Source organism: Epinephelus lanceolatus, chromosome 21, assembly GCF_041903045.1.
Source record: "Epinephelus lanceolatus isolate andai-2023 chromosome 21, ASM4190304v1, whole genome shotgun sequence".
Lineage (NCBI taxonomy): Eukaryota > Metazoa > Chordata > Actinopteri > Perciformes > Serranidae > Epinephelus > Epinephelus lanceolatus.
In genome coordinates, this window is record NC_135754.1 from 35,140,032 (window position 1) to 35,163,796 (window position 23,765).

Sequence of the window (23,765 nt, forward strand, 5' to 3'; positions counted from 1 at the left end):
CTGCTGTGAAGTTTTAACATTGGGGTCTGTGGGGACTGACTTGCTCTTGAGTCAGCCTCAAGTGGACATTAGAGGAACTGCAGTTTTTGGGACTTCAGTGTTGGATTCATTTTTCAGCTCCAGAGTTGGGCTGGAGAATACATATGGATCTGAGGGACCCCACAAGTGTAGAAGTACAATATTGTGTGTGTTGGTTAGTGTAATGATCTAGGTCTTGGACCGACACATAGTCTGTAGTCTACAGTAAATTCATCCACTGTTGGTTTGAGTCTGAACATGAGATTTAAAGATTTTATGGCAGGTTATAATCTGCCGAAATGAAAGAATGCAGATGATTTCTATAGTAACAGACATGAAATTGAACAGCCATCACACTTCATCTTGGATCTAATCCTGAACACACAGCTAGGTGGGCTCTGAACAACAAGAATCAAATTAAATTGGTCAAATTACTGGTAGAGTGTGTGTTGGGTTCCTGTGTGAGAGCAGCATTGTTTGCAGTGAGTGGGTTGTTGTTGTGAACGTGGCTGACTCATTCAGAGAGGAGCTGAGATTTAATAACATCTGAATGGTAAACAATGTGCTGACTGCAGAGAAATATCTCTTCAGACGTGACGATAAAACACAGAGACTGATGGATGGATGGATCACTGACCTCGTCTATCTCTTTGATCCACCTGTCGATCCCATCAAAGGACCAGCGGTTGGTGATGTCATACACCAGAATAACTCCCTGAGAGACAGAAGGAGGTTTTTACAAATGACAATTAATGTGTCAGGAAAGCTTTAACTGTAATTTGTGACTAATTAACTCACTTTGAAAACAAAAAAAATTGGCTCAGATAGTCTCCAGCAGTCACGCAGTGTTACTAAGTGTACTGTACTTCATTTTAACTTTTTGTTTTCTTGAAGTGAATGCATCACACTTCTGTAAAAATATCCACGCATTTTCATTCACTTATCCGGGGCTGGGTCTCAGGGGCAGCAGGCTGAGCAAAGCACCCCAGACGTCCCTCTCCCCAGCAACACTTTCCAGCTCCTCCTGGGGGACCCCAAGGCATTCCCAGGCCAGATGTGTTCTGGATCTGCCCCGGGGCCTCCTACCAGTGGGACGTACCCGAAACACCTCTAACAGGAGGCACCCAGGGGGGACCTGGAACAGATGCCCGAACCACCTCAACTGACCCCCTTAAATGACATTTGAAGACTTCACACGGAGCTCTATAACAAATGTTTCTCACTATTTTCTGACATTTTATTAACAAACTGATTAATTAATAATGAAAATAATTGTTAGTTGCAGCTGTGACATGTTATAGCTGCAGCACCAACACAACACTACATGGATGCTTACGTCACGACCAAGTCACACACACAGTAAAGATTCATGATCAGCTCTCAACCTCGCTGTGGCGATAGTGTCACTGTTGCCATGGTGATATCTCCTCTGTACCCACTAAAAGCCCAACTGAGTGATGATGACAACAACTTCATTCAATGAAAAGTGTTTTCTTTTTGTCTCTGCTGGGGAACAACGCGGTGTGCGGCTGTTTGATGAGTTTCTTCACACCTCCTCTCAGAGCTCAGAGAGAGAGTCTGAGGTCAGAACAACAACACGCACAGAAGCTCTGAGAAAGGACTCAAAATAAAAACACTGCTCTGATGAATTCAAATATCTGGACTTAGATGTGTGAATGAAGCCTGAGAGGAAAAACAAACAGTAAACTCTACATTTCAGTATTAATGGGACTGACGGAGTATCAGCAGGGCTCAGCTGTTAACGATCCAACATGCTGCAACTACCTGACTCCGTCTGCAGTGACGGTGGGCTGTGGAGGAAACGTACCTGTGCTCCTCTGGAATAAGATCTGAAGATGGTGCAAAATCGTCCTTGACCAGACGTGTCCCTGCAACAACAGACAGATACTGAAATGTCAGATACTTCACACACGTTCTTTTGACTTTTGAGTTTTTATGACCTTCTGAGGAATCTTACTGAAGTGTCATCACTATCTAAACAAACACTAAGGAACTGTTCTTTATCTATCAGAGGAGGGAGCACGTGGCTGGGGTGTGACTCCTTTTTTTTTTCTATCTTGACCCTCCACGAAGCTACAAATACTTTCTTTACTGCCAAACCAAGATGTTTTTCTGAAACCGAACCAGGTAGCTTCGGAGCTACGATTCTTTCATGACGTTTATCTCTTAATTTATAGTTCTGAGTTGAATCGACGCATAGGTTACAGTGTAGGCGCCACGTCGATTTGGAGCCTATGCCGTAACCTACGACGTGGCCTGACATGCACCTCCCCAGAATTGTAATTACGCGTCGTGGTGACGCAGACCTCCTTGTCTGTTTCTGTATACTGACACCATTTCCCTCAGTGGAAATGGAGCTTGTATTTACTTTTAGTTCACAGACAAGAAACAATAAATTAAGAACACAATAAAGCCTCCATTAAAATAGCATTTTAAGTCTTGTATGTGAGTTATACTTCGGGATTTATCCATGTTTCATATGAGAGGGAAAGATTGCCAGCCGCTAGGCTAATGTATACCATGTAAAATGCCATAGGCTTGTGCTAATAACGTTAGCATGTTGTATTTAAAAAACGTGTTTAGTACAGGACAGTTGTTTTGTCAGTGAACCTTGTGAGTTGTAATGGAGCCAAACTGTGTGCCGTTACCTTTGTTAAATGTTGCCACTGTCCCTGGATTTATATGAGAAGAGGAAAAGATCGCTAGTTGCTAGATTACAATGTAAAATGCCATAGAATTTTGCTAATATGTGAAAAATTAAATAAATAAAATAAAATGTTCGTAGTATTCACACAGTACTTAATTCTCATATGACACTGCTCATAAATCACGTGTCATATTCAAGTCCTCCTTCTGCGTGCAAAAGTCCAAAATAAGCCCAGATGTTTGATTTAAACGCCGACGGCGCATTTCTGATTTCTTTCTCCGGTGCCTCCATCTTTTGTTTGATGAACTTCCTGCCAAATGCTGCTGACTGAGACGTTTGCTGACCTCACCAGGAAAAAAAAATCAGCACCATCTTGTGGACCGAGAAAGCAACTGATTTTATTATTCTTGAAACAAAAGTATGTATTTACAAAAATTCATAATGTTTACAACAAAAGATTGATACTTAACATCGATGTATTGTAACGATATCGCCACACAAAATATCGCGTCACTATGCTGTGATTTTTCCACCCACCTCTGTCGTATAAGCCGTTCTGGAAGTTGGTGGAAATCGACCTGTTCTGTCATTGTATAAGAGAGTGTTGGCATTACTTGTTTATCTTGACTCCTGAACGTCTTTCTTTTTATGAAAAAGCACACTGTTACGTTGTTTTGCATGAACCACACCGTGTAAATAAAGTTTTATCTTGTTGACATTATTGTGTAATGATTGTCTTCACTGTGGGTCATCTCTCTGTCCTCTGGAGCTGAAAACAAGATGCAGGAGTGGCTTTAAAAATGCTCCGACCATAACAAAGTCCTCCTCTCCAGCCTCCAGAGAACATGACTGCTCTGTTGTTTTTGTGTCCGCAGTGAAAAACAAGCAGCAGAGCTGAATACCACAGCAGTGTTTGGGTTGGCTCGTGAGGACTCGCTGGCTGCTGGCCTGCTGCCTCTGACCGGGCCAGCTGCCGCTCTGTAAGTCAGGTGGTCCAACAAAACCAGTAAGATTCATCATGAGCTGATACTGAGAGACTCCATCTGTTGTTGTTTACAGGAGCCAGAACAGGACGGGACTGAATGATCGCAAACAGGAGTTCTGTGTGTCGTTGTGTGGGGACGTCACATGGGGTCAGGCGGGGATTTACTCAAAGTGTGTGTAGCCAGGGGACAGACACACACATGTGCGCTCAGAAACACACACGCACAAGAGCTAAAGCATCTCATCCGCTTAAACATCAAACAAAGTTTAAGATTTATAATTTAATATTGACTCGGCTAAAAGCAAAACAGCTCTAAAAATACCTCTGAGAGGGCCGAGAGTTTAGAGCCATGGGTGACTGAGCGTGTGTACGTGTGTGTTCAGTACATTAAGTGCACTGTAATCCCACCAACATCGTTCTCCTCCAAGTGAACGTGCAATGCTTCAGAACATCTATATGCAACAGACGCATTAACGCAGCCTGTGATTGTTTTTTGTTGCCTGCATTAAAACTTATTTGCCTTCATGTCACTGCAGTGGTGAAACTGTTTCTCATATAAACCGTAGAGTTTATTCAGATGGTTACTCCAACACAGTGAGAGGCTTTGAGTTCGTCCTCTCAGATCAGTCTGCATGACGCTGCACGCTGATCTGAAAGTCTGATAAGATGCTACCTTCAAGTGCAAAAATGATTTGGCTCATCAGGAGTCAGTGTGGCAAAGCTGCAATGCTGTGTTAGCACATACTTAGAGTGTGCTTTACAATATAACCAAAGGTGGACTTTGTAGAACTGTACGTTACTGTTTATAAACACACTCGCCAGTGACAGTGAAAGTAAAGGCGCATTCACACCATGATAGTCCAGGGGTCTTGGTTCGATTGGGCGGGGAATGCAGAAAAATTTCACACCTTCATTTGGTTTGGTTCACTGTCACACTGCACTTTTTAAAGCGGATCAAACCACCTGGACAACGTCACATAGTTACAACAGCTGCTCGTTTGGGGGCGGTATTAGCCAAAACGACCACTGACCAGGAAGAAAAAAAAAGCATGAGGAAGAAGAAAACCCGGCTCAACGATTGGCCAGGACCGAAAACGGAAATCCATCCCCTTCAGCCGGCTTGGTCGCCACAAAACAATGGAGCAACACCAAGTTTATATCAAGAAGCGCCTGCACCTCCTCAATACTCCACGTCTGCCCACGAGACATTTTCCAACTTTTTCTTTTTTTACCTCTGCTTCTCCCGGTTCACGCTGTTGGCTTTGTTTTTTTCTACCCAAAAAAACATTCCATTCTCTGGTTCAACTCTGCTTCGGGTGAAAACCTCCTGAACGTCTGGATCTTATGTTATCAGAGACAAAAAGGTGACTGCACATTAGCATGTGTTACACTAGCAGCGAAATGCCAAAGCTCATCAGATACATGAATCTGTATCATGAAACTGTGTTACTGGGTGTTTTACTCCTTTAAATCACCAGGTCTGTCTGTTTAATTACAAACACTTATATCCATCAACTTCTGTCTGGCAGATGTTTTCAGCTGGTTGCAACCTGCAGTTCACCACTAGATGCCACTATTTCCCCCCTAAATCTGACACACTCCAGCTTTAAAATCTGACTTTAAACTCTGGACTCAAATACATTTTTCACATTTGCCTCCAGTCCTCCTCTGTACAAGGTGCTATGGTGAAACCAAAATGTGACTCGTGTGGACGGATGACGAGGTAAACATCATTTCTGGAGCATGCTCATCATACAGTGTAACAATGGGCATATGCAAATTGGGGATATGATGTCATAGTTTTCCAAATAGAAAATATTTGATTTAACAAATATCTGTGAAGGTGCAGACCGGCATGATTCAGAGAGAGAGACTGAAAGGATACGAGTGTGTGTTTGGTGTGTCCAGTACCAGAGCTGCAGCTTGACTCTCCTCCCGTCCAGAAGGATGGTGGTCGTCTTGTAGTCGATTCCTGAAACAAAACAACCAAACAACAAATGCATGAGTCTCTTGTTATTAAAGGAAAAACTATAAAAACAATTTCAGGTTACATTTCCTGCTGAAAAGACTCAAATAACCAAACTGCCTCTTGTTGACTGAAGTTACCAGCATTATGCGGAGTGTAACCGCGGATCCTCTGGCTGTGAGTAAACTATTTGATGTATGACACTGTTGCGGCGTCCTTATCGATCGTGCAGGAAATGACATGATACATTCTGTTCATAGGAGAGTTCAGGGCCTGGGAGGTGTCCTACCCTGAGGTAATGGCGTGTGCTGATGGATCACCACTGTGAGGTACAGACATATCTTTAAATTTGGGGGGGGGGGTTGTGTTATGTATTTTGTGTTGTAATATTACATATATACACATTCTACCCACAAAACACGTCTCTGATGACACCAAATGACGTGTTTCACCCGTCGGACTTTGCACATGGCATGGGCAGGGAGTTCATGGTGCTGCCTGCACAAGGGTCACCTTAGCACTCTTTATCTGCACACACTCTCCGCACAATGTGGTGACACAGACCTGGTTGAAAATCGGTGAAATATCCCCGTATGTTCTAACTTGAGTAAAGAACTGACGTTTATCTGAAGCTTCATGAACCTGCTCCAGAACTGAACTCAAACATGAAGCCACAACACGAACAACCTTCATGCACTGTGAGCAAGTTTCATATTTTAGTGACTGTTTATAGTTTCGAATGCAAAATCTCTTATGTAACGTTGGCTGAACAGCGACTGGTGTTAACGCTCCTGTTACATGGTGTAAGAGAAATCATTTTTTATCCCTTCTTCTCACTTTAAAGAGGTTTCACAGGGATTAGAACCGGCAACCTCTCAGCCTCCATCCGCACGTCCTCCTCTGACAGCAGATTAAGAAAATCCACCGCTGGAGGCTTCAAGATGGCCACAGATTTACTTCAGAGTTCCAGAGATTTGTACCAGCACCCACCAGCTTTACACACACACACACACACACACACACACACACACACATATTAGCTGCTAATATCAGGCTGCTGTCACATGAGTCCCCAGCGGGAACAAAAAGCAGCGAGCGGCTCGTCTCTTTTATAACAGTAATTATCAGGAGCTGTCTGCAAGTGACGACGCTCCAACTGTGATGCTTCAACAATGGCTGCCAAAACACACACGCAGAGAACACACACACACACACACAGACCTTAAAGGACCCATTAACATGAGTTACAGTAGGAGACGCTGCCAGTCACATACAGTGTTTACCTGTGTGCACTTAAACCAGCAAAACCAGTTCACTTTGAAAGTCTTTTCACACCAAACGCAAATAATTAAATCAAATAAATTGCATGTCATTTTAAAAGTTTGAATCATATCTTTTGTAATTTGCAGTGCAGGTACAGCTCAGTGTCGGGTGTTGGCGCTGCTGCTGCTGCTGCGTTAGCTCGTGCTAACAAGGCTGACTCTCCAAGAAGAGAGCAGCTCCACTGACAGCGGCAACACAAGGTTTGCTGATCGGCAATGAGTCTGGATGGTCCAAGATCAGACTCTTGGCGCAAAACGGCGTCTGGGCTTTTCTGAGGTGCGTCCAAAAGTTGGTTTGTTTGTTGTAGATTTTTACAACAAGTCACAAAGAACAAAGCAGGCATAACTTCTTGCACGATCCATATCTTGGTCAATTAAGTTGTTAGTTTGGAGGTTGTTGTTGTTTCCTGTAGTGAAGGGGATTTTGAAAGTATTAGTATAAAGTATACTTCAAGTACTGATTGTAAAAATAGTAATTCTGCAGAATAATCCTCCTTCACTGCCTGCATTCCACCATCAGCCTCACTGATACCATCCACAAGTGGTTCACATCCTACCTCACTGGGCGAACTGAGTATGTTGCATTGGGAGAGGCAAAATCACAAGTTCACTATGTCACCTGTGGTGTCCCTCAAGGCACGATGCTGGGTCCTACCCTCTTCACTCTCTATATGCTCCCCCTCAGCTGTGTTATCAGCAGGCATGGCATATCATTCATCAGTCATTATCTTCTTACCCAACAGTGCTCATTTTTCCGGTTTAGCGCTAGCTGCACCAGTCGGTGTTTTAAACAATGAACACAGTGATCTCTTGACATGACTGCTGACAGGACTAAACAGGCTTCACTGTCACAGTTGAGCTCTGAGAACATTTCCATTTACGAGGTTGCGAATGCCTCAACAGGGGTGCGTTCATATATAATCTTCTTGTCAACACAGTAAATACAACCACATTTAAATGCAACTGTTGCTGCTTCCATACAGCTAACGGTAGCTCACCGATTTGCCTGTTGCTAAACAGCAACACCAAGCACTTAGCCCAGCTAGAGCCATGTCACTAGCATTAGCTAATTGGTTATTAGAGCGACTGGCTACAGAGCATCGTCATCACCTATATAAATATTCAGCGTCAACATTTTTTGCATATAATGAGCATAATTACAGAAACACATGCTTTTTTAACGTTGCGTCGACTGGTCTCACACAGACAGCAGCACCAAAAACATGAAAAACAGCTTTTTGACAAGTAAAGGATGATAAAGCTGGTGAAGCAAAGCAAAGTGATTAAACGTCCGCAAGAGCACAAATCAAGTCATGTGGAGATGCCCCCGTTCAAACAAAGAATAATGATAATTACTGGTTTATAATTATTGATGTGATGTAATGTTGCAGCTGGTGAAGGTGGAGCATCAATAATTTAAATCTAAGTCTATGTACAACTACGTGAGTACAGTACTTGAGTAAATGCAGAGCGACGGAGACCTGAGGTGGATCAGAGAGAGAAGAGAGGAGGAAGACAAGATGTGATATAATGTAAGAGTTATTCTGGGAGGAAAACCAACACACTCACACACACACACACTCCCTCTGGTATGCTGCATGATACATGAAGCATCTTGGGAAAGTGGTGTTACATAAGAGGTTGGAAACAGTGAGGTTTATAGACGGACGTCAACACAGTGAAACATTACAGACTGCTGGTGGGTGTGTGTGTGTGTGTGTGTGTGTGTGTGTATGCTGATGATGTTTACAGTGTTAACTGTTTTAAAGGACCATTACAACTGTTTTAAATACAACTGTGCATTATTAAAACACAGGTTTTATTCTATTTAAGGGAACCTATTTTGCTGATGTTCCATTTGGTGCCTACATAAGAAACCACCAGTACGAGACAAACCCGTCAACATGGCGGTTATTTGAACCCTGCTGCAACGCGACGTTATAGTGTACAAATATGAGGCCAAATGTAGCAATAATCAACTTTATTCATTTACTTAATTATTGATACATGAAAACGTGATTGACCTTATACGTAACGAGATTTGACCCTGACCATAACCGCCTCTCTTTTAATCTAACACATTTTCTTTCCAATGAAATAGTGAAGGGGGTGATTGTGTAATGACGTGTAGGTATGGTGGGAGAGTCATGTTGCTGCTCCAGCTGCAGCTATAGACCCTTTTACTGTTGATGATATGATGTTTGTTGGTGGGCGGGGCTTAGCTGGAGGCAGAACAGTTCTCCACAGACATTAGCTAGCGCTAGCTAACAAGTTCTGTTGTCTTGTTTTAGACAATGGAGGGAGATGATGTGAGTGGTGCGTTCAGAAATACTCATTCAGAGTGTGGGAGTGCACTCGTGCCGAGCGGAGTGAATGTGTGATTAACTTAACCGTTGGTTCATTCATGTAGAAATATAACGCTGCGTTTCTTCCACCAACAGGGCTCTCATTTTAGTGTAGAGCGTCAGACTGAATTTACCAACGCACCATGTCAGGTCACTCACTCTCCGGGACCGCCAGTGTTACTTGAATAAGTAAACACTGACCAACGGGACCAGACTGGCCGACCCGTATGCTCTCACTCAGTGGATGGATGATGTCACAGGAAGCCAATCTTACAAAGGAGGACCACACTTGTTTGTTTTGCTATGGAAGCTAACGTTAGCTAATGTGCTAAAAAGTTAGCGTTGCAGAGAAATCCAATATTCCTCTTAATCCCTCCCCAGTTTCTGATGAGGTGGACATGATAACCCTTAATACACATAACCTTATTCATCCCTACAACAGGAAATACTTTTTCCCTAACCTGATATGAAGTGTGCGCTGCACATGTGAGCATTTTTGATGATGGCCTCCGTCCAGTCCTTTGGTCTTATCACATTTAACCATCTTTGTTTTTGTTGACGGGCAGTGGCGGCTGGTTTTGAGCCATGACTCCTTCTATTCTGGCTCCCAATAACACAACAAGACAAACACATTTTAAGACTCCTATGGAGCCTACAGCCCTGTGGGGGAGAGGCAGCTTTACCTACAGATAATAACATGACATCATTGTGACATCGGCCCTAGAAGGTCTATACTGACTCTCAACAATGCTGCAGATCTGGGTAATTTCACAACCAGGAAGTTCAATTATTTTGGCTTCATGCACCACTCAGCAACTTGCTGCAGAGCTGCAGAGGTAATAGATTCTGTTCTCTTTATACATCCATGGCCTCTGCACTGTCTTTACAGCCAGAGAATGACTGTAACAGAGAAAAGCTGCACTTTGTAATGTGAAAAATCCCCAATAAGAACTTCTAAACACAACCAGACGTGTTCCAGCAGGAATATGATCTGAAATCAGGGAGAAATTAACAACACTAGCAACTAAGATTACACATTTCCCTGACGTTAGCATGTAGCTACATGTAGCAGTGTATGTAAAAAGGCACAGCAGGAAGAAGCCTGAGGTTTTTGCTCACAGGGATTTCCTGTGAGGCAGATTGTGATTTGTGATATTGGGCTTTATAAATAAAATTGATTGATTGATTGATTGATTGAATGATTGAATGTTACATACCCACATACATTTAACTCATTATTTAAAACTTTAACCACATTAAATATAAACTTCTGGCATTATAACATTTCATATATATACATATATATATATATATACAGTACAGGCCAAAAGTTTGGACACACCTTCTCATTCAATGCGTTTTCTTTATTTTCATGACTATTTACATTGTAGATTCTCACTGAAGGCATCAAAACTATGAATGAACACATGTGGAGTTATGTACTTAACAAAAAAAGGTGAAATAACTGAAAACATGTTTTATATTCTAGTTTCTTCAAAATAGCCACCCTTTGCTCTGATTACTGCTTTGCACACTCTTGGCATTCTCTCCATGACCTTCAAGAGGTAGTCACCTGAAATGGTTTCCACTTCACAGGTGTGCCTTATCAGGGTTCATTAGTGGAATTTCTTGCTTTATCAATGGGGTTGGGACCATCAGTTGTGTTGTGCAGAAGTCAGGTTAATACACAGCCGACAGCCCTATTGGACAACTGTTAAAATTCATATTATGGCAAGAACCAATCAGCTAACTAAAGAAAAACGAGTGGCCATCATTACTTTAAGAAATGAAGGTCAGTCAGTCCGGAAAATTGCAAAAACTTTAAATGTGTCCCCAAGTGGAGTCGCAAAAACCATCAAGCGCTACAACGAAACTGGCACACATGAGGACCGACCCAGGAAAGGAAGACCAAGAGTCACCTCTGCTTCTGAGGATAAGTTCATCCGAGTCACCAGCCTCAGAAATCGCAAGTTGACAGCAGCTCAGATCAGAGACCAGATGAATGCCACACAGAGTTCTAGCAGCAGACCCATCTCTAGAACAACTGTTAAGAGGAGACTGCGCAAATCAGGCCTTCATGGTCAAATAGCTGCTAGGAAACCACTGCTAAGGAGAGGCAACAAGCAGAAGAGATTTGTTTGGGCCAAGAAACACAAGGAATGGACATTAGACCAGTGGAAATCTGTGCTTTGGTCTGATGAGTCCAAATTTGAGATCTTTGGTTCCAACCGCCGTGTCTTTGTGAGACGCAGAAAAGGTGAACGGATGGATTCCACATGCCTGGTTCCCACTGTGAAGCATGGAGGAGGAGGTGTGATGGTGTGGGGGTGTTTTGCTGGTGACACTGTTGGGGATTTATTCAAAATTGAAGGCACACTGAACCAGCATGGCTACCACAGCATCCTGCAGCGACACGCCATCCCATCCGGTTTGTGTTTAGTTGGACGATCATTTATTTTTCAACAGGACAATGACACCAAACACACCTCCAGGCTGTGTAAGGGCTATTTGACCAAGAAGGAGAGTGATGGAGTGCTGCGGCAGATGACCTGGCCTCCACAGTCACCGGACCTGAACCCAATTGAGATGGTTTGGGCTGAGCTGGACCGCAGAGTGAAGGCAAAGGGGCCAACAAGTGCTAAACACCTCTGGGAACTCCTTCAAGACTGTTGGAAAACCATTTCAGGTGACTACCTCTTGAAGCTCATGGAGAGAATGCCAAGAGTGTGCAAAGCAGTAATCAGAGCAAAGGGTGGCTATTTTGAAGAAACTAGAATATAAAACATGTTTTCAGTTATTTCACCTTTTTTTGTTAAGTACATAACTCCACGTGTTCATTCATAGTTTTGATGCCTTCAGTGAGAATCTACAATGTAAATAGTCATGAAAATAAAGAAAACGCATTGAATGAGAAGGTGTGTCCAAACTTTTGGCCTGTACTGTATATATGAAAGAAAATAAAAAAGCATCAGTTTTCCTTTAAATCAGTGAGTATAACTTTATATGCACCAAGTTAAATGCTGAGATTTGATAACACAATAAAACAGCTCAATAAAAGTGTGACGGGGTTATTAGAGAGTTATTAGATTTTTAGCCACTCCAGCTAGTTTGCATTTATCCTTTAAGGGGACTCTGGCTCTCTGGGGAGATGTGTTGGGTTTTGATGGGTTTCCTGAACCAGCCAGTGACAACACGGTTTCCCCAACTTCAGGCTGTTTGGCTCAGCTGATGGAAAACCAGAGCGGCGAAGCCTAAATGTCTGCCATTTCTGGGTCACCTCCTTTAATAGGAGGTACGACGGGAGACGGAGGCATAGCTGTGGCCGGCTGCCTCCCTGTCGGGGGAGTTTTGCAGGGAAAATACGGGACATCTGCAGGATCCACTGGATCAGTATCAACAACCGTGGAGGCCGCAGGCAGGCGTCCCCGATGGGGGCTTCACTCTGCAGCCAAGTCCAGAGAGGAGCTGCGGTGCCAGAAACCACACGGGGAAGCCTTGATTAGAGAACACACTGACGCAAGCTCACAAAAATGCACACAAACACCCTCTCCGTTTATTTTATATGTTTTATGTGGCGTTGATAATTACTCACACATAAAGAATTGCTTGTTTACAATTAGTTTTTAACGCCCATGAACGCCTCTTTCTTTTCGTAATATCTTTTTGAGTGTTGTGTAACTTCACAAAAACACTTCAGCAAACAGTCCAAGCTTTGAAAATCCCTGAGAGTCGAGCCTCAGGGAAACTCTACGAATGTGTGTGTGTGTGTGTGTGTGTGTGTGGCTTGGTGGGGGTATAATGATGAAGAAAGTGGAGATGCTGTTGGTGCTGCCAGGAGAGGCTGACTCACTCCTCTGGATGTGTGATCCCACTCATACAGATTGGGGTGACCTTGTCGGCTCGCACATGAAAAATACAGAGATGTGATGTTGCTTTTTATTTTTTTAACCATCAAACATTTCAGCTCTGTTTTTGGACGACACGACGCAGCACATGGTCACTTCTAACTGTTAGGACGAGTTATTCATCGACTGTGGGGCAGAAGTTGGTTTTTATGTCATTAGTTCTGCAGGTATGAGGTCAGAAGGTCGTAAACCAAAGCACTGGATACATTAAAATGCCGACTTCATGATGGCGCTAAATGAAAAGTCAGAGGATCACCAAAGTCATAACGGTTCATCCTGAGGGGAACATGAAGAACATTTAATCACAATCCATCCAGCAGCTGTTGTTGAGGTGTTTAACTCTGAAATGAAGTGGTGGACCAACCAACCAAAGGCTTTAAAGGAACATTTACAACACATTTTAACCAAATTTCTAGAAAATGATGCCCGTTTGAATCCACTCCTGTTGCATGAATATAATATATAAGCTGGTGGAGCTTATTCTCCAGTCTGTGTAGAAGAGGACACAATGAGATGAGGTGATTAAAGAGCTCTAGCTCATGATGGAAATATGACAATAGGACCGGGCAACAAAACGATAGTCGTAGTTTTCTTCGATATAAATTAACCAATGTTTGACAAATGTTTGATGTAATTAAGCCACAGTTTAGATAATTACTGGCAATGTATTTTTAAGAAGTCATTTTCTCTTTGTAGATGAGGCTTTCAGCTGTAGCATGTTCTCTGGGTGCAGCCTACTTTATTGCGACGCACCGATGAACATTTCGCAATTTGACGTATTTTCATTATCGATGACGTAGATGAATCGGCCCGCCCCTCACCACCATGTTTCTACAGCAGCCCAGAACTGTCAGCCACCATGTATCAGAGAAACACTGATTTGTGATGTGAAACTGCTTTATTAAGTGTTTTCAGCGGCTTTAATCACATGGTCTGTCTTGTCGGTGAAGATTCTCAGTCATCCAGGTCATGGTAATCATAAGTGCTATATCGTAGGCAACTGGACTCGCTTGCGTTTCTTGAAGACGCTTCGCCTCTCATCCAAGAAGCTTCTTCAGTGTGAAGTTGTCTGGGAGCCCAGGCAACTTCACACCCATTCACCCGTGGTCCCACCTGACCCTAACGACTCACACTGTGACCTTAACGACTCTGAAACTAAAGGCTAGTTCACATTACACAATTTTCACCCTGATTTTGCTTCGCGGAGACTATGGTAATCTTTTGAGTGTTCATACCTGGCAACGTGTGTTTCTGTCATCGGGAGTCTCGCCAACTGCGTTACAACCTGTGTGTTTACACCACAAGATTTCTCCACCAAGCCCTCGCCAACAGAGCCCCAGATAATGCGATGACATCACCAAACTATGTTTTTTAACTTAGAGACGATACATCGTAAAGGCATGGATATTCTTCCCAGTGTTGAATCAGATCTGCCTCCAGAGCCTGGGTCCAAACACAACGCGCTCCCCGTGATCCTGTGGACACCGCCATTGTTGTTGTTACTTGCCAGCTTGTCAGTGTTGCCAGATCTTGGGAGAGAAACAAGCAACCAGGGCTATGGAAACAAGCCCAAAAGAAGCGACGGATATATATAGAGGAAGGCGACGTTTAGAGAGCAAGCCCAAATAAGCAACTCCACTTTAGAAACAAGCCCAAAAAAACCCAACCCACGACTACCAATATTTGTAAGCGACTTTACAAAAAAGACAAGCCCAAAGTCGCGGCTAATAAACGGACCTGGCAACCCTGCGGCTTGTCCTCCTCACATTTCTTCCGTCCTCCTGCGTGCTGACGTGGGATGTATCCCGCCTCTCATTGGCTGATGCTCTTTGTCAGTCATGTCACACTTCTCCAGTTTTCTAGCATGCCAGATATCCAGTCCCAGTCGCAGACGAGAGGCTTGTTCACACATGAGGACTCGTCGTGGCGGACTATCTGCCGACTCATCTCCGACCCAAGGTGGCTCTCAAGATCCTCTGCGACGTCAAAATCGCGATGAAAATCGTGTAATGTGAACTAGGCTTAAGAGCTCCCAGTTGACCCCTACGCCTCTGTAAGGGTTCACACTCACACAGGGTTTAAAGCCTGCAACTCCGAACCAGTCCTTTAGAACTGAAGAAGCTTCTTAGATGAGAGGCAAAATGTCTTCAAGAAACACAAGCAAGTCCAGTTGCCTACGATACAGCACTCATAATCACCTGGTCTGTTTACTTCAGAGAGGAAGAACCAGCTCCTGGTTCAAACCTCCTGAACAATGAACACTGATGGAATCCCAACTGGGAGCTCACGTTATGGCACATGGGAGAAGTTTCAGCTGGGTGCAGTCCTCTCCACTAGATGTCACTAAATCCTACACACTGTTCCTTTAACATTTATTGTTATCATTATCAATATCTGATACAAACCTTTTCATCATGACAACATTTTTGGCCTTATCGCCCAGACATAATTAGTACCATAACCTTTATAAACACAGTCTGTTCTTTACAACAGAATACAGTAGAGACAATGCTCACTCCTTATATATGTGTGCTCAGGCGTCCAGTATGAGTCAGTCTCCTCAATCCCTCTGATGTTACTCCACCTCTGTCCTCCCTGACCTCTGACCTCCTCTGTGCTGATGGTTATGTCAGCAGTCTGAAGCACTGAGGTTTTTCGCTGTTGTCACACTGAAGTCACTCCGGATGCTGCTGTCAGCTGAACGCCTGAAATATTAAAAGCTGCAGCAGGAGAGCTTCATGTTCATGTGAGGATCCAGTTGTCTTTTCAGAGTCAGAGTCACAAAGTGAAGCAGAGACATTAGCTCTGAAAACACAAAGCTCTGCTGCTGTATTAGTACGCATACAGAGTGTTTCACTGTAAAATAAAGCTGAAGTTTCCTGTCAGTTAAAATGTTGAAATCACTTGAAATTCGACATGAAAACAAAACACACCTACAAAAAGATGCTTGGCTCTGTCCCAGAACAACAGGTAGTAAATGCTTCAGTCATGACATCAGATTAATAAATGTGATCAATAAATGTATAAAGTCACAGTCGTCGACCTCACAGTTACATCATGTGTAAAGCTGCAGAACGTCGGCTCGTCCTAGACGCCCTCCTGCAGAGTGAGAGTGAGTCATGAGCAGCTGCTGCCAGCGTTTATTAATACACCACACACACACACACACACATGCGCAGTGTTATGTTTATATTGGTTCACATTGAATTTTTATGATTTTTTGCACCAGTGTGATGAAGTACTCAGATAAAACATTCACTTTTAGGAATTATTGTTTTTTCATGATTTACATCTGAAGCATGAAAATATAATCACAGAGACATTTTACAACTGTGTTATTTTGTTGGATTAATCAGGTACAAACGAGGTATTTACTGGGACTCTTTTCACTTTTAGTGATGTTGTTTACATTGTTTATGTTTTGTAGACAATGTCAAGAGCGCCCCTTTCATCTGCCTTCACTGTATCAGCCATTAGAGCATGAGATCAACACGTGCTGTATGCATACGCAGATTTCAGAGATCGGCAGCATTGAAAAATGTCTTTGCGGCTCTACACGCTAACGGCTACTCGCCTTAAACAGCAGTCCACTTCTGTGTTTTGGTACAGCTGGTTTTAATGGCTGATGTAAACCATACCCGAACAGACATGAACATTCCCTGAGTACACATGAACATTCCCTGAGTACACATGAACATTCCCCGAGTACACATGAACATTTTCCGAGTACACATGAACATTCCCCGAGTACACATGAACATTTTCCGAGTACACATGAACACTTTCCGAGTACATATGAACATTCCCTGAGTACACATGATCTGTACCCGAGTACACATGAACTATACCCGAGTACATATGAACTGTACCTGAGTACACACAAACTGTACCTAAGTACATGCGAACTGTATCCAAGTCCACACGAACTGTATCCGAGTACACACGAACTGTACCCAAGTACATACGAACTGTACCCGAGTACACACGAACTGTACCTAAGTACATGCGAACTGTATCCGAGTACACACGAACTGTACCCAAGTACACATGAACTGTATCCGAGTACACACGAACTGTACCCGAGTACACACAAACTGTACCTAAGTACATGCGAACTGTATCCGAGTACACACGAACTGTACCCAAGTACACACGAACTGTACCTAAGTACATGCGAACTGTATCCGAGTACACACGAACTGTACCCAAGTACACACGAACTGTATCCGAGTACACACGAACTGTACCCAAGTACACACGAACTGTACCCGAGTACACACGAACTGTATCCGAGTACACACAAACTACACCCGAGTACACACGAACTGTACTGAGTACACATGAACTATACCCAAGTACACGCGAACTGTACCCAAGTACACACGAGCTGTACCCAAGTACACGCGAACTATACCCAAGTACACACGAGCTGTACCCAAGTACACGCGAACTGTACCCAAGTACACACGAGCTGTACCCAAGTACACACGAACTGTACCCAAGTACACACGAGCTGTACCCGAGTACACACGAACTGTACCCGAGTACACACGAACTGTACCCGAGTACACACGAACTGTACCCGAGTACACACGAACTGTACCCAAGTACACACGAGCTGTACCCGAGTACACACGAACTGTACCCGAGTACACACGAACTGTACCCAAGTACACACGAACTGTACCCGAGTACACACGAACTGTACCCAAGTACACACGAACTGTACCTGAGTACACACGAACTGTATCCGAGTACACACAAACTACACCCGAGTACACACGAACTGTACTGAGTACACATGAACTATACCCAAGTACACGCGAACTGTACCCAAGTACACACGAACTGTACCCAAGTACACACGAACTGTACCCGAGTACACACAAACTACACCCGAGTACACACGAACTGTACTGAGTACACATGAACTATACCCAAGTACACGCGAACTGTACCCAAGTACACACGAACTGTACTGAGTACACATGAACTACACCCAAGTACACGCGAACTGTACCCGAGTACACATGAACTACACCCAAGTACACACGAACTGTACTGAGTACACACGAACTGTACCCAAGTACACGCGAACAGTACCCGAGTACACTGTTTTATTATCTGTGAGTCTGAACACAGTGTAAATTTGTAGAACATTAGTCTTCATTAAGGTTTTCTCAGTCAAAGAGAAACTCTCCTCGTCCTGCCTGTGTGGTACTGATGTTATTACAACACGATATTTATCCTTGATAACAGATGTGCTGCTTGGTTGGGAAGCTGTGGCACTTGTGTGTAGCGTGTCAAACACATGGGACTCATGGAAGTTAGGCCCATGTTGGTAGAGAGATATTTCATCATACTGCTGGTGTTTCTAGTCTTACTTGATATTATCATTTTACCGACGTCACATGCAGCACTGATGTCATGTTTCTACATGAAATGAAGACACACTTCAAACCATTTCTTCCTCTCCACCATGAATCCTTGTTGTTGTTAGTTTCCAGCAGCACTGATGATTGAACTGACGTCATTGTTTTGCAACTGTCAAAAAACATGCCAGCATTGATAAAAATAATTCACCAGGTTGGACCCCCTTTGTAATTCTTGGTGTCATAGATTCAACAAGGTGCTGGAAACATTCCTCAGAGACTTTGGTCCATATTGACATGATGACATCACACAGTTGCTGCAGATTTGTCGGCTGCACATCCATGATGAGAATCTCCCGTTCCACCACATCCCAAAGGTGCTCTATTGGACTGAGATCTGGTGACTGTGGAGGCCATTGGAGTACAGTGAAGTCATTGTCATGTTTGAGATGATGTGAGCTTTGTGACATGGTGCGTTATCCTGCTGGAAGTAGCCATCAGAAGATGGGTACACTGTGGTCATAAAGGGATGGACACGCTCAGCAACAATACTCAGGTAGGCTGTGGTGTTTAAACCATGCTCAGTTGGTACTAAGAAAATCAATTATATTGCAAGTATTTTTGTAAACAGTGTTTTCTTACAGGGTGCAGTGCTGGAGAACAAACATCTGGGAAACACTGTGTCAACAACACTCTATTATATTCTGTGGAACCTATAAAATAATTATGTCTAGTTATAATACACGACTAAACCTGTGGGGGTAAAGAAAGGTAATTGTTTTGTTTACCAGAACTGAACCCCCAAAGGTCCCAGTATTTACAAGAATAAATAATAAATAGAGGATAATTTATTCCTCCTTTCCTCTAAAATAACCAGTTGTTGCTCCCTTGTTCTTCTGTATTCTTGTTCTCTGCACCTATGTTTCAGTTGCAGAAGGAACTGATGAAGATCTTATAATTCATACAACACAATTAAACTGTAAATCACAGGCTGAATTATAAAATGTAATAAAATGTATCATGGTAGATTTAATCCATAACATCAACCTGAACCTGCCGCTAAATAATCAAGAAGTACCTGACATCACTGACGCCTCATGTCAGCCAAAGTTTGTCATACAAACTACTGAAATGTAAATTTAACGGATACAGAGGGGCACTGACGACGAACACTACCAACCCTGCAAACCTACAACCGTCTCCTACTGTCCAGGAAGTCAGACACATCACTTCCATCCTGGAGAACACTTTGAATCTTCCTGCGTCTGATGGGACAAAATCATTTAATACTCTATCATGAAAATATAAAAAGCAGTTTCACTGTGATAACTGCAGTCTGAAGCAAAGCTGGCAACTAACAGGTCACTACTTTCATGTTGTTGGTAAAGGTCAGGAACACCTTCTTCAGTGTACTTTTTAATGACTGAGTTTCACTCTCTCCACCAAACTCAACAACTCCTAACAGCAGACAGTCACCACTCCTTTAATTCTGTCCATCAAACATCAGTGACGGATGTTAATCTACGAATAATTTCTCGTGATTCGGCTCATTCTTGTTTGAACGTCCTGATTTCTTTATAATTGGTGAAACAGTTTCAGACTGAGTGACGCTGCAGGACGACAGCAGGCAGATCAACTGCAGATCAACAGACTCTGCTGACAGAAGTGAAGATGTTTTCCCACAGCTGCTGAGACGACGTGCACAGACACGCTGGAGAAATCAACATCTGCCAACATTAGACCTCATTCAGCTGCAACATAGTACACACTGTGCAGAGTCTGCAGTAACAGCTCAACACATCAGGTTTTTTCCTTTAAGCCCCCCTCCAGAAACGTTTCGAGTATAATCATACGAGTATCTGGTTTAACATGATTTTCCTCCATAAAAAAAACAGAATTACCGCTTCCTGTTTGTATGCCTCTGCAGACCAATCAAGTTACAATTAAAGTTTACATCCATGTCAATCTACAGTCATATGTTGTTATGACAGTTAACAATGCCTCAAATATGGATGATGCTGTAAAACCAAAAACATGTTTTGTGAGGTCACAGTGACCTTGACCTTTGACCGCCAAAATCTGATAAATTCATTGTAGAGTTCAAGTCAACATTTGTGCCAAATTTGAGGAAATGTCCTCAAGGTGATCTTGACATATTGCTTTCACACAAGGTCACAGTGACCTTGACATATGACCACTAAAATCCAATCAGGTTATCCTTGAGTCTGAGTGGACGCTTGCGCCAGATTTGAAGAAATCCCCTCAAGGTCGTCTGTAGGTATTGCATTCAAGAGAATGAGACTGATGTAAGGTCACAGTGACCTTTGACCGCCAAACCTAATCTGTTCATCACTGAGTCCAAGTGGACGTTTGCGCCAAATTTGAAGAAATCCCCTCGGGGGGGGGGGGGGGGGGGGTTCTTGAGATATCGCGTTCACGAGAATGGGATGGACGGACAACCCAAAATCATAATTCCTCTGGCCATGACTATCGCCAGCCAAGAGGCATAAAAACTCTGAGAGGGGTCTGGAAGCAGATCTACTCTTTCTGCCTCACTGAAAAATTCTGGATTTGGCCTCCATCCCGCCCACAACCACTGCTAGCGCTAGGTGTTATGCGGGATTTATATTTTTGCATCGAATCAATGGTATACCCGCGGTGTAGGCTCTGTGTCAGCGTAGAGCCTGCACTGTACCCTACAACGTAGGCTGACATGCACCTGCCCAGAAATATAACTACGCCTCTCAGCAACACAGACCTCCTGTCTGTCTCTGTAAGATGAGACCATTTCCCTCAGCGGAAACAAAGCTTTTATTCACTTTAATTTCACAGATAAGAAACAATGAATTGTGAAGACAATAAAGCCTCCACAAAAATAGCATTTTAAGTCCTGTGTGTGATTTATCCTGGCTTCATATGAGCAGAGGAAATCTCTGCTAGCTGCTAGGCTAATTTATACAATGTAAAATGCCATAGGCTTGTGCTAAAAACATTAGCATGTTGTATTTGTGGGGAAAATGTGTCCAGATAAAGACAAGTGCTTTGTCTGTGAATGCTGCGAGTTATAGTGAAGCTGATTTGTGTTTGAAACTGTCTTTATTAAGCCATTTTTAATGCGTGTTTACTGTGTGTTTAATGTGTGTTTTGAATCAACTAAACTTTACAGCATTTCATAGAAACTCCATCACCAACCAGTGTTTTGGAGGTGTAACTGCAGAGTGGTTCTCAAACTGGGGCCTGGGGTTCTCTGGCGTCCCCCCAGGGATAAGGCCTTTAAAGCTCCTATGATTACACAGTTCTTACCCGAAACACAAGCTTGTTTTAACTTTAGTTACTTTAGTCCAGTGGTTCCCAACCTCAGGGTCAGGGCCCTGCAAAGGGTCACCAGATACATGTGAGATGATGAATCAATCAAACATCAATACTATATTTTAATTAATTAGCTTGTCATATGGTTTTAATGTTCAATCTGTGAAGTAACTAAAGCTGTCAGATAAATGTAGTGCGGTAAAAAGGACAATATTTCCCTCTTGGATGTAGAGGAGGAGGAGAAGTATAAAAGAGCAGAAAATTATACTATGTATTGGAAGCAGTGGCATTCCCGTGGTTTTGAGGATCTGGTTGAGCGAGGACGTTTTTACAGATAAGAAGTTGTATTATGTCAAAGTCCTACAATATAGCTGATAACATAATTATAAACTATCTCAAATGTCCACTGGAAAGCCACAAGGCTTCACAGCTTTATGAAGTAACTAACTCCCTCCTGTGTGATAACATCTCTTAGTGTGAAACTGATTTGGCAAAGGGACCTCGAGGGAGAAACTGATGGTGACAGATTGTCTAACATTGTGTCAGGATGTGGTGATTATGTGGAAGAAGCCAGGGGAAAGCTCACACAATATAAGGTACTGCATAGATATGATCGTGCACTGTTACGGCTCTACAGAATGAAGCTGTTCAATAACAACAGCTGTTGAAAATGTAAAACTGAGTTGTACTTGAGTTATTAAAAAAAGGGCAGAAAATGGAAACAGTCAAGAAAAGTACAAGTACCTCAAACTTGTACTTCAGTTCAGTGCTTGAGTAAACGTACTTCGGTACTTTACACTGTTGACTAAAGCTTTAGTGTGTCCCAGTTTATTAACTTTAGACTTTAGCCTGGGATTCAGTGCCAAAGGAACCGACCAGTAAATCATCAAATCGTGTGTGTGTGTGTGTGTGTGTGATGAGTTGGTTTGTGTCATGAGAGCTCCTGGATCTGATCTGGTTTGATCCTCTAGTGCTCAGAGCTCTCCGCCCTTGCGTAACCCGTGCGTAAAACCAGGAAATCCATGCGCGTAAAACCCCCAAAAAGAACCTGACAGGCGGGTTCGAGATAAATAAATGACCTCCTCTCCACCCACTGAGTCCCACACACACACACCCCACACCCCCCTCCAGCCCGCTGGTCACTCACCCATGTTGTATCCGTAAGGGGACTCGGTGGCTCCGTCCTGCAGGCTCGCCAGGATCTCGCCCTTCCCCACATCGCTGTCCCCCACCAGCAGGAACTTGAGCAGAAAGTCATACGCCCTGGCCGGGCTGCTTCTGTGGCTCATCCTCGCGGCAGATGACAGCTGCCGTGTCCCATCATGAGATGAGACTCGGCAGCACACAGCCGACCACCCCCTCTTCCTCCTCCTCCTCCTCCTCCTTTAACACCCCGGTCCAAAGCGGGAGGACGGGAGACAGAGACGTGTAAAGTCCGCCGAAATAAATCCGCGACGGTTAAAGTCTCCCCGCGATCCACGAGAGACTCTGCGCCTGTTTACACGCAACAAACAGTTGGGTCACCTGGTTCAGCCTGTGTCCAGAAGAGCTACAAGTGTCCAGCGTGAACCACCAACACTGACAACAATCACAGGACGCGGTTACTGCGTCCTCTGTGCCATCCGCGCGCTCTGGACGCGCCGCGCTTTTACGCACGAAGGTAAAAATCCTCTGGTTCAGTTCGGCTCCAGGACTCCGGACTGAGGAGGAAGAGCTGATGGGTCTGTGGCCTCACTCCCTCCGCCTCCTGCTCCAGCGGAGGTGGTGTCGAGGATGGGGATGGCGGAGGAGAGGAGGAGAGGTGGTGGGGGGGCGAAGTTCAGCCCTTCCTGCCTCCGTCTGATTGGTCCACCCTGTGAGTTGCTAGGGCAACCT

At 43.7% G+C, this 23,765-nt stretch overlaps 1 protein-coding gene across 1 annotated transcript in view; it reads right to left on the reverse strand.

Annotated features, from left to right (window-relative positions):
- The window catches only part of rab40b (RAB40B, member RAS oncogene family), a 31,156-nt gene extending 7,477 nt beyond the window's left edge, over positions 1-23,679 (reverse strand). The window contains exons 1-4 of the mRNA XM_033610687.2: positions 23,038-23,679; positions 5,583-5,643; positions 1,847-1,907; positions 656-733 (exon numbers count right to left, since the gene is read on the reverse strand). Of these exons, the coding sequence (XP_033466578.1) occupies positions 656-733; positions 1,847-1,907; positions 5,583-5,643; positions 23,038-23,179 (342 nt within the window). The 5' untranslated portion in view covers positions 23,180-23,679. The remainder of the gene's footprint in view (positions 1-655; positions 734-1,846; positions 1,908-5,582; positions 5,644-23,037) is intronic.
- Between the last annotated feature and the right edge of the window lie 86 nt (positions 23,680-23,765).